Source organism: Balaenoptera acutorostrata, chromosome 1 (assembly GCF_949987535.1).
Source record: "Balaenoptera acutorostrata chromosome 1, mBalAcu1.1, whole genome shotgun sequence".
NCBI lineage: Eukaryota > Metazoa > Chordata > Mammalia > Artiodactyla > Balaenopteridae > Balaenoptera > Balaenoptera acutorostrata.
In genome coordinates this window covers 174,015,733-174,030,991 of record NC_080064.1, presented here as the reverse complement: position 1 = coordinate 174,030,991, position 15,259 = coordinate 174,015,733, and the positions used below count along the sequence as shown (strand labels likewise).

Below are 15,259 nucleotides of genomic sequence, written 5' to 3'. Positions count from 1 at the left end.
GGAAGTCTGATCCCTAAGATCCATGAATGTAGAAAGTTAAGAGTGCCCAGAAATGACCGTAGGCCTTATTCTTGCTCATTTTATACTTTTCTTTGTCAGGAAGTCCTTGGTACTTACAGCTTCATAGTCGGCTAGCTCCAGCCTTGCTTTGTTTTGCATTGTTCTTTTGCAGAGGTAAACCGCTGTAAGGGAAAAAAATCAATCATTTCTCACCTGCTTATTTACATTGAGACACTAAAAATAAAAATAGAGCATTATAAACCAAGACATGTTGGTCTTTGTCATTTTTCCCCAAGTTGTAATTTTCTCTTTTTGCCTTTTTTTGGACAAAATAAATAATCTGTAACATGATTACTGAAATTCAAACACAGTGGTAATATAAAAAGGTGTTATAAGAAAATAGATATGTTTAGAAACTTGGTAACCATTTCCTTTATTTCATTAAATAGTTGTCACAATTTTAGCTTCCTCAAAATATAAGGGGAAAAAATAAAGCCTTTTAAATAAAATATCAAATGAATGTTAAAATCTGGATATACAAATAACACGATTTTTAAAAAAAGAATTGCATGAAGAGGGAATCGCTATTTGCACATTCAATTATTTCCGTAGTCTACTGTCAACTAAAATAATTTATTAATGTAAACTGAAGGTTCCTTAGCATCTTCTTTGATGCATTCCACAAGGATCAATCATCAATCAGTCATTTTGTCACTAAGGATAGAGGAGAGTACAACATCTGACTTAACTATAATCCTATAACCTTTTAATTCCGTTTTCCTTGAGGACTCTGTCTTCTCCATTACCAGGCAAAGTCCATCTGGGCAGAAGATTTACAGGATAAATGACAGACAGAAAGAGGACGTTGACAGCAGTATTGCCATTGAGCAGTCAAATTTCTTCAGTGATTTCAGGAATATTAGTGACTCTCATGTTAATATCAAGACATTCAGAAGGGAGGAGACAAGATGTTGAAGTAGAAGGACTGGAGCTCTCTCACAAAATACCAAAATCACAACTATCTCTAGAACAACCACTGACAAAAAAGACTGTAACCTATCAAAGAAGATATTCTACTTCCAAAGACAAAGAGGAAGCCATAATGAGAAAGGGGCATTTTCACAGTGTGATCAAATCTCATACCCACCAGGTGGGCAACCCACAAACTGGAAAACAATTATATCTCAGAAGTTCTCCCACAGTAGTGAGACTTCTGAGCCAGACGTCAGGTTCCCCAGTCTGAGGGTCTGGCATCGGGAGGAGGAACCACCAGAGAATTGGGCTTTGAAGGCTAGGGAACTTGAGTGCAGGAGCTCCACAGGACTGGGGTAAACAGACATGCCACTCTTGAAGGGTTCACACAAGGTTTCACATGGTGAGGGCAAGGACACTGGTAGTGGAGGGCCAGGGAATATGTATCAGTGTGAGCTCTCCAGGAGGCTGCCATTTTGGCACTGAAACCCGACCCCACCCAACAGCCTTCAGACTCCAGTACTGGGACGCCTCAAGCCAAACAACCAACAAGGTGAGAACACAGCCCCACCCATCGGCAGACAGGCTGCCAAAAGTCGTCCTGAGCTTACAGTCGCCACTTAACACACCTGTTGACATGGCACTGCCCACCAGAGGGACAACACCCAGCTCCCCCCACCAGTGGGCAGACACCAGTCTCTCCTACCAGGAAGCCTGCACAAGTCCCTGGACGAACCTAACCAACACGGGGCAGACATCAGGAGCAAGAGGAAGTACGATCCTGCAGCCTGCAGAATAGAGGCCACAAACAGAAAGTTAGAAAAAATGAGATGGCAGAGAAATATGTTCCAGATGAAGGAATAAGATAAAACCCCAAAAGAACAACTAGGTGAAGTGGAGACAGGCAATCTACCTGAAAAATAATTTGGAGTAATGATCATAAAGATGATCCAAGATCTCAGAAAAAGAATGAAGGCACAGACCAAGAAGATAAAAGAAATGTTTAACAAAGAGGTAGATAATTCAAAGAACAAAAAACAAAGATGAACAATAAAATAACTGAAATGAAAAATATACTAGAAGGAATAATTAGCAGAATAAATGAGGCATAAGAACAGACAAGTGAGCTGGAAGACAGACTGGTGGAAATCACTGCCATGGAACAGAATAAAGACAAAGAATGAAAATGAATGAAGAGAGTCACAGAGAGCTCTGGGACAACATTAAATGTACCAACATTTGCATTATAGGGGTCTCAGAAGGAGAAGAGAGAGGGGAAAGGACCAGGGAAAATATTTGAAGAGATAATAGGAGAAAACTTCCTTAACATGGAAAAGGAAACACTCACTCAAGCCCAGGAAGCACAGAGAGTCCCATACAGGATAAAACCAAGGAGGAATATGCAGAGACACATATTAACCAAACTAACAAAAATAAAGGCAAAGAGAAAATACTAAAAGCAACAAGGGAAAAGCAACAAATAACATGCAAGGGAATCCCAATAAGGCTATCAGCTGATTTTTCAGCAGAAACTCTGCAGGCCAGAAGGGAGTGACATGATATATTTAAATGATGAAAGGAAAAAAACTATAACTAAGAATGCTCTACCCAGCAAGGCTCTCGTTCAGACTTGAGGAGAAATGAAAAGCTTTACTGACAAGCAAAAGTTAAGAGAATTCAGCACCACCAAACCAGCTTTATAACAAATGCTAAAGGAATTTCTCTAGGCAGAAAAGAAGAGGCGACAACTAGAAAGAAACAAACAAACAAAATTACGAATGGGAAAATTCACCAGTAAAGGCAAACATACAGTAAAGGTTGGAAATCATCCACAAGCAAATATGATATTAAAACCAGCAATCATGAGGAGAGCACAAATCCAGGATGTTGGAAATGCATTTGAAGAGACCAGCAACTTGAAAAAATCATTTATATATACACACATATATATGTGTATATATATATATATATATGAATATATATATATAGCTAAATAAAAACCACATGGGAACCTCACACAAAAATCTACAATAGATACACACACAGAAAAGAAAAACCATAATAAAACACAACACTAAAGATACTCATCAAATCACAAGAGAAGAGAACAAAATAGGAAGGGAAGAAAAGAGACCTACCAAAAGAAATCAAAAACAATTAACAAAATGCCAATAAGAACATACATATCGATAATTACCTTAAATGTAAATGGATTAAATGCTACAAAAAAAGGCATAGACTGGCTGAATGGATACAAAAACAAGACCTGTATATGTGCTGTGTAAAAGTGACCCACTTCAGATCTAGGGACACATACAGACTGAAAGTGAGGGGATGGAAAAAGATATTCCATGCAAATGAAATTAAAAAAAAAAAGCTGGAGTAACAATACTCATATCAAACAAAATAGACGTAAAAATAAAGACTGTTACAAGAGGCAAAGAAGGACACTACACAATGATCAAGGGATGAATCCAAGAAGATGACAAAACAATTGCAAATATATGTTCACCCAACATAGGAGGATCTCAATATATAAGGCAAATGCTAACAGTATGAAAGGAAAAATCAACAGTAACAGAATAATAGTGGGGGACTTTAACACCTCACTTACATCAATGGAGAGAACACTCAGACAGAAAATCAATAAGGAAACACAATAAGGCTTAAATGACACATTAGACTAGATGGCCTTAATTGATATTTACAGAACATTCTATCCAAAAGCAGAAGAATACACATTATTCTCAAGTACACATGGAACATTCTCTAAGATGGAACACATGCTGGATCATAAAGCAAGCCTCTATAAATTTAAGAAAATTAAAATCATATCAAACATCTTTTCTGACCACATTGCTATGACATTAGAAATCAACCACAAGAAAAAAACACAAACACGTGGAGGTGAAATAATATGTCACTAAACAATCAATGGATCACTGAAGAAATCAAAGAGAAAATTAAAAAATACCTAGAGACAAATGACAAGGAAAACATGATGATCCAAAACCTATGGGGTGCAGCAAAAGCAGTTCTAAAAGGGAAGCTTATAGCAATACAATCTTACCTCAGGGAACAAGGGAAATCTTAAATAAACAACCTAAACCTACACCTAAATCAACTAGAGAATGAAGAACAAACAAAACCCAAAGTTACTAGAAGAAAGAAAACATAAAGATGAGAGCAGAAATAAATGAAATACAGACTAAGAAAACAATAGAAAACATCTATGAAACTAAAAGATGGTTCTTTGAAAAGATAAACAAAATTGATAAACCTTTAGCCAGACTCATCAAGAAAAAAAGGGAGAAGACTGAAATCAATAACATTAGAAATGAAAAAGGAGAAGTTACAACAGACACCACAGAAATACAAAGGACCATAAGAGACTACTACAAGCAACTATACACCAATAAAATGGACAACCTAGAAGAAAAGGACAATTTTGTAGAAAGTACAATCTCCCAAGACTGAACCAGGAAGAAATGGAAAATATGAATAGACCAATCACAAGCACTGAAATTGAAACTGTGAATCACAACAAACAAAAGGCCAGGAACAAATGGCTTCACAGGCAAATTCTATCAAACATTTAGAGAAGGGTTAACATCTATCCTTCTGAAACTATTCCAAAAAATTGCAGAGGAAGGAAAACACCCAAACTCATTCTATGAGCCCACCATCACCCTGATACCAACACCAGACAAAGATATCACAAAAAAAGAAAACTACAGGCCAATATCACTGATGAACATATACACAAAAATCCTCAACAAAATACTAGCCATCTGAATCCAACAATACTTTATAAGGATCATAAACCATGATCAAATGGGATTTATTTCAGGTGTGCAAGGATTTTTCAATATCCACAAATCAATCAGTGTGATACAGCACATTAACAATTTGAAGAACAAAAACCATACGATCATCTTAATAGATGCAGAAAAAGCTTTTGACAAAATTCAACAACGATTTATGATAAAAACTCTCCAGAAAGTGGGCATAGAGGGAACATACATCAACATAATAAAGGCCATATATGACAAACCTACAGGTAACATCATACTCAATGGTGAAAAGCTGAAAGCATTTCCTGTAAGATCAGGAACAAGACAAGGATTTCCACTCTCACCACTTTTATTCAACATAGTTTTGGAAGTCCTAGCCATGGCAATCAGAGAAGAAAAAGAAAAGAAAGGAATCCAAATTGGAAAAGAATAAGGAAAATTGTCACTGTTTGCAGGTGACATGATACTATACATAGAAAATCCTAAAGATGCTACCAGAAAACTGCTAGAGGTAATCAATGAATTCAGTAAAGTTGCAGGATACAAAATTAATACACAGAACTATGTTCCACTTTTATACAACAACAACAAAAGATCAGAAAGAGAAATTAAAGAAACAATCGTATTTACCATTGCATGAAAAATAATAAAATACCTAGGAATAAACCTACCTAAGAAGACAAAATACCTGTACTCCCCAAACTATAAGATGCTGATGAAAGAAACTGAAGATGACACAAACAGATGTAAAGATATACCATGTTCTTGAATTGGAAGAATCATTATTGTCAAAATGACTGTACTACACAAGGCAATCTACAGATTCAACCAATCCCTGTCAAATTACCAATGGCATTTCCCACAGAATTAGAGCAAAAAAACTTAAAATTTGTATGGCAACACAAAAGACCCTGCATAGCCAAAGCAATCTTGAGAAAGAAAAACGGAGCTGGAGGAATCAGGCTTCCTGACTTCTGACTATACTGCAAAGCTACAGCAATCAAAACAGTATGGTACTGGCACAAAAACAGAAATATAGATCAATGAAACACGATAGCAAGCCCAGAAATAAACCCACGCACCTATGGTCAATTAATCTATGACAAAGGAGGCAAGAAATACAATGGAGAAAAGACAGTCTCTCCAATAAGTGGTGCTGGGAAAACTAGACGGCTACATGTAAATAAAGAAATTAGAAATTTCTTTAACACCATACGAAAAACAAACTCAAAATGGATTAAAGACCTAAATGTAAGACCGAATACTATAAAACTATTACAGGAAAACATAGGTAGAACACTCTTTGACATAAATCACAGCAATATCTTTTTCGAGCCATCTCCTAGAGTAATGTCAATAAAACCAAAAATAAACAAATGATCATCTCAATAGATGCAGAAAAATCTTTTGACAAAATTCAACAACGATTTATGATAAAAACTCTCAAGAAAGTGGGCATAGAGGGAACGTACCTCAACATAATAAAGGCCATATATGACAAACCGACAGGTAACATCATACTCAATGGTGAAAAACTGAAAGCAATTCCTCTAAGATCAGGAACAAGACAAAGATTTCCACACTTTTATTCAACATAGTTTTGGAAGTCTGAGCCACAGCAATCAGAGAAGAAAAAGAAATAAAAGGAATCCAAGAGACCAATCCATTAGAGATCTAAATGGAATACTGGATACTATAAAACTCCTAGAGGAAGTAATAGGTAGGACAATTTTTGACATAAATCGCAGCAATATCCTTTTGGATCCACCTCTTAGAGTAATGAAAATAAAAACAAAAATAAATAAATGGGACCTAATAATCTTATAAGCTTTTGCACAGCAAAGGAAACCATAAACAAAACAAAAAGACAACCCAGAGGATGGGAAAAAATATTTGCAAATGAAGTGACTGACAATGGGTTAATCTCCAAAATATACAAACAGCTCATGCAGCTCAATATCAAAAAAACAAAGAACCCAAACAAAAAATGGGCAGAAGACCTAAATAGACATTTCTCCAAAGAAGACATACAGATGGCCAAAAAACACATGAAAAAATGCTCCACATAGCTAATTATTAGAGAAATGCAAATCAAAACTATAACAAGGTATCACCTCCCACTATTCAGAATAGCCATCATCAAAAAATCTACAAACAGTAAATGATGGAGATGGTGTGGAGTAAAGGGAACCCTCTTGCACTGTTGGTGGGAATGTAAATTGATACAGCCATTATGTAGAACAGTGTGGAGGTTCCTGAAAAAACGAAAAATAGAACTACCATATGACCCAGCAATCCCACTAACGGGCATATACCCTGAAAAAATCGTAATTCAAAAAGACACATGCACCCCAATATTCACTGCAGCACTATTTACAATAGCCAGGACATGGAAGCAACATAAATGTCCATCAACAGAGGAATGGATATATAAGATGTGGTACATATATACAATGGAGTATTACTCAGCCATAAAAAGGAACAAAATTGTGTCATTTGCAGAGACATAAATGGACGTAGAGACTGTCATACAGAGTGAAGTAAGTCAGAAAGAGAAAAACAAATATCATATATTAACATATATACGTGGAATCAAGAAAAATGGTAAAGATGATCTTACTTGCAAAGTGGAAATTAGAGACACAAACATATGGATACCAAGGGTGAAAGGGGGGGGGATGAATTGGGAGATTAGGATTGACATATATACACTACTATGTATAAAACAGATGACTAATGAGAACCTACTGTGTAGCACAGGGAACTCTACTTGGTGCTCTGTGGTGACCTAAATGGGAAGGAAATCCAAAAAAGAAGGGATATATGTATATGTATGGCTGAGTCGCTTTGCTGTACAGCAGAAACTGACACAGCAGTGTAAAGCAACTATACTCCAATAAAACAAACAAACAAACAAAAAAAACAAACAAACAAAATGGGCAGAAGACCTAAATAGACATTTCTCCAAAGAAGACATACAGATGGCCAAAAAGCACATGAAAAGATGCTCCACATAGCTAATTATTAAAGAAATGCAAATCAAAACTACACTGAGGTAACACCTCACAACAGTCAGAATGGCCATCATCAAAAAGTCTAAAAACAATAAATGCTGGAGAGGGTGTGAAGAAAACGGAACCCTCCTACACTGTTGGTGGGAATGTAAATTGGGACAATCCCTATGGAGAACAGTATGGTGGTTCCTTAAAAAACTAAAAATTGAACTACCATATGATCCAGCAATCCCACTTCTGGGCATATACCTAGAGAAAACCATAATTCAAAAAGATACATGCACCCCAATGTTCACTGCAGCACTATTTACAATAGTCAAGACATGCAAGCAACCTAAATGCCCATCAAAGGCACAATGGATAAAAAAGATTTTGTATGTATATACAATGGAATACTACTCAGTCATAATAAAGAATGAAATAATGCCATTTGTAGCAACATGGATGGACCTAGAGATTATCATACTAAGTGAAATAAGTCATACAGAGGAAGACAAATATCACATGATACCACTTATATGTGGAATCAAAAAAAATGATACAAATGAATTTATTTACAAAACAGAAACAGACTCACAGACTTTGAAAACAAACTTATGGTTACCAGGGGGAAAGGTGGTGGGGAGGGATAAATTAGGAGTTTGGGATTAACATATACACACTACTATGTATAAAATAGATAATCAGGGGCTTCCCTGGTGGTGCAGTGGTTGAGAATCTGCCTGCCAATGCGGGGGACACGGGTTAGAGCCCTGGTCTGGGAAGATCCCACATGCCGTGGAGCAACTAGGCCCGTGAGCCACAATTACTGAGCCTGCGCGTCTGGAGCCTGTGCTCCGCAACAAGAGAGGCTGCAATAATGAGAGGCCCACGCACCGTGATGAAGAGTGGCCCCCACTTGCCACAACTAGAGAAAGCCCTCACAGAAACGAAGACCCAACACAGCCATAAATAAAAAACAAAACAAAACAAAACAAAAACAAACAAACAAAAAAACAATGCTGTAAAAGTCTCCTTTTCCAATACTGTATTAAAAAAAAAAAAAGATAATCAACAAGGGCCTACTGTATAGCCAGGGAACTCTACTCAATATTCTGTAATAACCTATATGGGAAAAGAGTCTGAAAAAGAATGGATATTTGTATGTGTATAACTGAATCACTTTGCTGTACACCTGAAACTAAGACAATATTGTAAATCAACTGTACTCCAATATACAATAAAAATTAAAATAAACAAAATATGACCAACCAAAACCAAAAAAGTTATTCAGAGCCCTTTGGAAAGTCTCATTTCCAGAATATTTTTGTAATTTTCCATAACATATGGTATTTGAGTCTCATAAAGTTCAAGGTAAACTCTATCAATTCTAGATGCCAAATAAATCCATTGGATAAAGTGTCAAATATCACTTTTTGTAAGGCTAGCTCTGGCAGATCTCTTATAAATACAACTTTTGCACTAATCTGTACAACCTTCAGTTTTAGATAATGAAATCCAGCTGATATCAGTGAGGAAATAACTTATACAGAAAATCTGAGGCCACTGAAAACACTGATGCTATTTATTCAATTTCTGCCCTCTAAGATTTTCTGTATGAAAGTCATGGCAAAGGAGAGACCAACCTTGGGATGATGCTAATATTACTACAAACACTAAAAACCTAGGATAGATTTTAGAACACATCTTTCTATAATCTACTACGGTAATTTTATTTTTCTATTAATATTAGTAATTTTCATATGTAGATTTACAAAAGTACTGATTTTTAAAATTATTAATTTTCAAAATTTATAAAATTGAAACTTGAAAAACAAAATTGATACGATGTAATTTCCTAATTGGATATAATTTACACTCTCTCCTGAAGAAACTCTTAATGTACAGGACACTGTGGTCTTAACAAAATATCTAAAATGTTTTCAGCAGTTGGTGAAAGAGATTGTAATGTATGTGCAACATTCCTGAGGGTATCTCTTCATGAGAGAAAGATTGAATTTTCTTAAATACCTAATTAAATAATTTCAGATTTCCTATGGAATCACCTTCAATCAAATTTCAAGCCCCATCAGTCAGCCCTCCTCTATATATATGCAGAAGGCTGTATCAGCCTCTACTTGTTTTTTTGATTGTGGTCATCTAAACTTTGTTCTTTTCAAAGTAAGACCCCTTTTGGGAAACATATTTCTAACCTCATTAGGTAAACTAACGAATAAAGTAGGAGCAGAGTGATTTTTTTAAGATGAATGTTCACTCAGAATTTATGCATCCTTTATTATAGGTAAATGCAATTTTCTTTAATTGACTAGGAAACAAAATGAAGGTATGGACAGGCAGTGCCAGTTATAGAGATGTTTCATATGTATTTGTTGAATGACTGAATGAATGAATAAATGAATATACAAGATATTTTCAGAAGGAGCTATTGAGAAGTTGAATTAATTCAAGTAATTTCTACTAGACTCTTTGGTAAAGAGAAAGAAGAGAAAAGATGAAGGCTGTATTAGCGGAGTAGGGAACACTCTGAAATTCTGTTGAAAATAGACCAAATATGGTCATGACCGGAATGGCCCAAACCTCACCAATCTAGTCTAGACACAGTACAGCATGTTGACAGGAACAGATGATACTTTTATTCTTTATCAGCAGAGAGTATCAGCATTGGGCTGATATGGATGAGGAAGGAGGATCAAGCAGATGAAAAAGAGTTTCAAATCAATTTATCAAAGATTGAAAAAATGGGAGTACTTGGGCATAGTCAAAACTATGGCTCAGTTCAAGTCTTTTTGTACTGATCTCTAATTATTTAGGCACTTAAAGTGCCCTATGATGTTGTGTTTGGACCTAGGTCCTGGTACAAAGTATGAATACTTTTTAATATAACGCTTGAATTTTTTTCTGTACTGCCAAATTATTGAAAATACCAATGAAAAAACCCATTTCTGCAGTTCTATTTAAGATGTTTCCCATTATCAAGGGTTTAACTTCAATTTAAAATGTAAATATATCTCTTTGCAGTAGTTTTCTGGGAGACTATAATGAGATAATTTTGAGGACTTAAAGGGTCAACAAACAAGTAGTTTAATAGGAAGCTCTGCCACTAAATGGAAGAAAGTTTGAGAAACCCTGAAGTGTTACTCTGGCTAAAATAGTTGTGTAGTAAAGGCATAGAATTTGGCTTAAATACAACTTAGAATTTAGATGGAAAAGTCGAAGTTTCTGGATCACATGTCTAATTGAATAGAAAGTAAAATCTGGCCTTATTTTTTCCATTTAATTTCATAAAGCTCTAAATGTAGAGTAGCCTGTTGAGCAAACACTGATACTCATGACAAAAGGGTACAGAATTGTATCACAGAGGTGAGTGAGAAAATCACTGAGATCCTAATATCTAAATATGGACAGGACATAAACATAATTCATAAAGACTAGAAATACAATTTCTGAGTAAATATTGGAAAAACATCCAACTTTCAACCAAAGTAATACAAATGTAACACATAGTGTCATAATGCAAGTCCTTTTTATCTTTTAAAGTTTACTTTGTGGTATAATAATAAAAATTCAGGCAAGTTTCACAGTCTTGTTTGTCACTCTTGGGTAATTCAAAGAGTCCCAGTTTATCAATAAGAATGTGCATCCAAACTCCAAGCTTGGTTTAAGGTCTTGAAGGCTTCCCCTTTCCCCCAGCTTCTGTGGGTGAAATAAGTGTGAGTGCCTTCTTCCTCCACCTTGTTTTTCTGTGTCTGCCTCAAAGTATTGTAACCAAGGCTTCTTGTCTTCTGGAATTGGAGTACAGCAAGGAAAGAGTGGAAAGGTGAGTGCTGACATTCTTACCCTACTGGTACCACCGTGATGATCTAGTGTTGCCATTCTCTGGACTTGGCAGAGGTTTAAAGTTAACTGTATTTCTCAGGTACTTTTGTGGATGTTTTGGAGAACCTCTCCCCTGCGAGATCTCCTGTGGGGATCTCTCACCTGCAGCACCCTTTTGCTGGGGCTGGCAAATGCCATAGCCCTTGATTTGTACCTTTAGCTTCTCTTTGCAATGCTGTTTGCCCCTCCAGGCTGCCTTCTAAGACAGGACTGCCGCTCACACATGGCTTAGAAACATTCATGCATTCTTTGCCCTGAAAGTAGGACACAGAACATAGCCACCTCCCTTTCAATGCCCCATCCATAGCTAGACCGCCTGTCTCTTGCCCTTTGTGATTCTGAGGCCTGGAAGTTCATGGTCCAGTGTGTCCCCCGGGGTAGGTGACTGCTGTCAAGCACTCTCAGAAGCCCACTGAACTCTCTGTCACTGGCCTGAAGTGGAGGCACTCCCCACCCACACTCCTCCCACTTGGGCTGGTGGGGGCAATGACTCCCAGCACCTAACAGCCACGAAATGAGCCTCAAGCCAATGTCTTAGCCTTAAATAACCTCAATGTGAGTTGATGGCAACTACTGTGGTACTCTGTGTGTCAGTGTTGCATGGTGCGTTCATGTCTGCTCTTGATCTGCTTCACGCTTTAGCTGGGTTTCCCTTTTAACATCCTGTTACAAAAATCACTCTACATATCGAAACAACAAAGACAGATACAGAGTGAGAATAAACTATCCTGGCAACAGAAGAGTGAAATAGCACTGCTGGTGAGCATGTAAACAGGGAAAATCTGCTTGGAAAGGGTTTTAACAATGAGTAATAAAGCCTTAAAACATTCATGGCCATTGTTCCAGTACTTGCTCTTTTGAGACTATACCCAAGGAAATAACACAAGAGGCACAGAGACTTAAGCATCCACGATGTGGATACAGGAACGACAATGGGGAATAGGCAAAGAAAGCATGCATATTTGTTCAATGAGATATTATATTGCCATTCAAAGTGTGTGCAAATTGTTTTACCTCAAAGTTGAAGTAGTTTAAAATTTAAAATCCTTAATCCCTCATTGTAAAAGTTCAGACACTGTAGAAAAAATATAAATATTAAAGTAAAAAATCATTGTCAAGTATAATCTCAGTGTCACTATTTTGGTGTATATTCTGGGTTTTCTCCTTCTATATACATCCACTAATATACACATGAATATGTATATTTATATAAAAATCTATCTGCATATATTTATTTACAATGTACTCAAACTGTACTACAAATGCTGTCTTAGAAACATTTTTCTTTAATATTATATTGTGGCTAAATTTTCATATCAATAAGTGTTGCTCTTTATATTTAAAAAAATATTTCATGACAGTCCTGTGTTGAAATGTACTATAATTTTTTTTAAAGATTTTTTTGATGTGGACCATTTTTAAAGTCTTTATTGAATTTGTTACAATAATGCTTCTGTTTCATGTTTTGGTTTTTTGGCCATGAGGCATGTGGGATCTTAGCTCCCTGACCAGGGATCGAACCCACACCCCCTGCACTGGAAGGCGAAGTCTTAACCACTGGACCACCAGGGAAGTCCCAAGATGTACTATAATTTATTTAAATGATCCCTTATTGCTGGGCACTTGGGTTATATCCATAGTTTTGCTATTATATACTAATATTTCTGCATATATGTATACATGTATGTGTTTTACTTTTTAGAAATTGTTTATTTCCTGAAAGTGTTATTGCTGATTAGGGAATATGCACCTTTCAAGCATTTTGATCCTTAAAAACAAATTCTGTAAAGTTTAGACATGAGTGTGACTCATACCCTCTCCAACTCTGGAGAGTCTATTTTCAGCAAAGCAATCAGAATTATTCTGCTAAAATAAATCAGATTGCCACTGTGTTGAAACTCTCCATTTTTCCAACTGCTTCCCATCTCATCTCACTCTAGATAAAAGCCAAAGTCCTTGCTTCTCCATTAAGTTGTCCTCTGACCTCCTTTCCTGCTGCTCTCTAGCTGTGCTTGAGCTGCATACCAGACGGCCCGCTTCTGACCTTTGCTCCTTTCCCTATTTCTGGAAAGCTTGGGCTCTGCCCTCAGGGCTGAACTGGTATTCTCTCAGCAACATCTCCCCTCCCCACCCCTTACTAGCCCCTTTCCCATTGCCTTCCTCCGCTCAACATTTTACCTCCTAATATACAATTTATGTATTCATTTATGTAGTTTGCTTATTAGCTTAATTTTTCCCCCTACTGCCCTCACTAGAATGTCAGCTCCAAGAGGACAGAGATTTTTGCTTGTTTTGTTTTCCCAAGTATCCCCCTGCCTACAATAGTACTTGGCACATAGTAGATGTTCAAAGCAGATTTGTTGAATGAAAACATCAATGAATGTTTACTGACTATTTGAGTACTTTTTCCTTTTGTGAATTAGCTATTCATGACTTTGCTAGTTTTTCTATTGGGGGATTTGAATTTTTATTTATTAGACCTATGACCCATATATATATATTACAGACAAAAACTAATAATAATTATATATATTTATATATTCCCCCCCCACCCAGGCTTTTGGAGAGAAGTTTAATAATGATACAGACATATGGCATCTGCAGTACACGTTCAGAAACCTGCTTTTTTTTTTTAACTCAGCATAACATCATTGAGATTTACTCAGGCTGTTTTCTATACATATAGCTTGTTTCTCTTGACTGCTGTAGTCTATCCTATGACTGTAGCACATATTATTTAGCCATATCTGTATATTTAAATACTTAGATGTTTTCTAGTTTTTTTCTTTCTTTCTTTTTTCTAAAGCTATTACAGGGGACTTCCCTGGTGGTCCGGTGGTTAAGACTTTGCCTTCCAAAGCAGCAGGTGAGGGTTCAATCCCTGGTTGGGGATCTAAGATCCTACATGCCTCGTGGCCAAAAAACCAAAACATAAAACAGAAGCAATATAGTAACAAATTCAATAAAGACTTTAAAATTGGTCCACATCATAAAAAATCTTAAAAAAAAAATAAAGCTATTATAAATAATTATCCAGTGAATTATTATAGCATATACTCCTGGAATTGGTATCAGGGGTTTGAGGGACAGGCACAGTTTGAATTTTATGACACTGCCAAATTTCTACTCATTATACCTTTTCAGCAATATGCTAATATCCTCTCCTAAATGCCAGACTTGAAATTTTGCCATTCTGGCTTGAAAGAGGTATGTTAAGTTCAACACTTTCATCATGTTTCTCTATGTGTTTTCTTATATTTCCAACAGTTTTCATATCATAGATTTTAATATAAAAATTTTTATGGATTTTATGTTTTCTTCACTGATTTGGCTCCATTTAATACTTTGTACCTTGAACTATTTTTCATTTGGTATATATTGCAACCCCTAATTTCATTTTCCATTGTTATTTTCACCATTTATGCTAACTGAAAGAGCCAGTTTGTTTCACTTGTCTTCCTTGTAGAAAGATATTGTTGGATTTTATTCATGACCTAACATAAAGATACTTGTTCTTTTAATAGACAAATATTTATATTCATTTGTGTAAGTTAATGTTTGCTATTCCTTTTCTTATGTCATCATCTCCCTCTCTCTCTCTCT

General features: G+C 36.2%; 1 protein-coding gene across 5 annotated transcripts in view; it reads right to left on the bottom strand.

Moving 5' to 3' along the window:
- RGS7 (regulator of G protein signaling 7) overlaps positions 1 to 15,259 on the bottom strand; it is a 584,795-nt gene that overhangs the window by 94,583 nt on the left and 474,953 nt on the right. For all 5 annotated transcript variants that reach the window (XM_057553541.1, XM_057553532.1, XM_057553519.1 and 2 more), the window contains one exon: positions 118 to 182. In XM_057553541.1, coding sequence (XP_057409524.1) covers positions 118 to 182 — 65 coding nt within the window. The remainder of the gene's footprint in view (positions 1 to 117; positions 183 to 15,259) is intronic.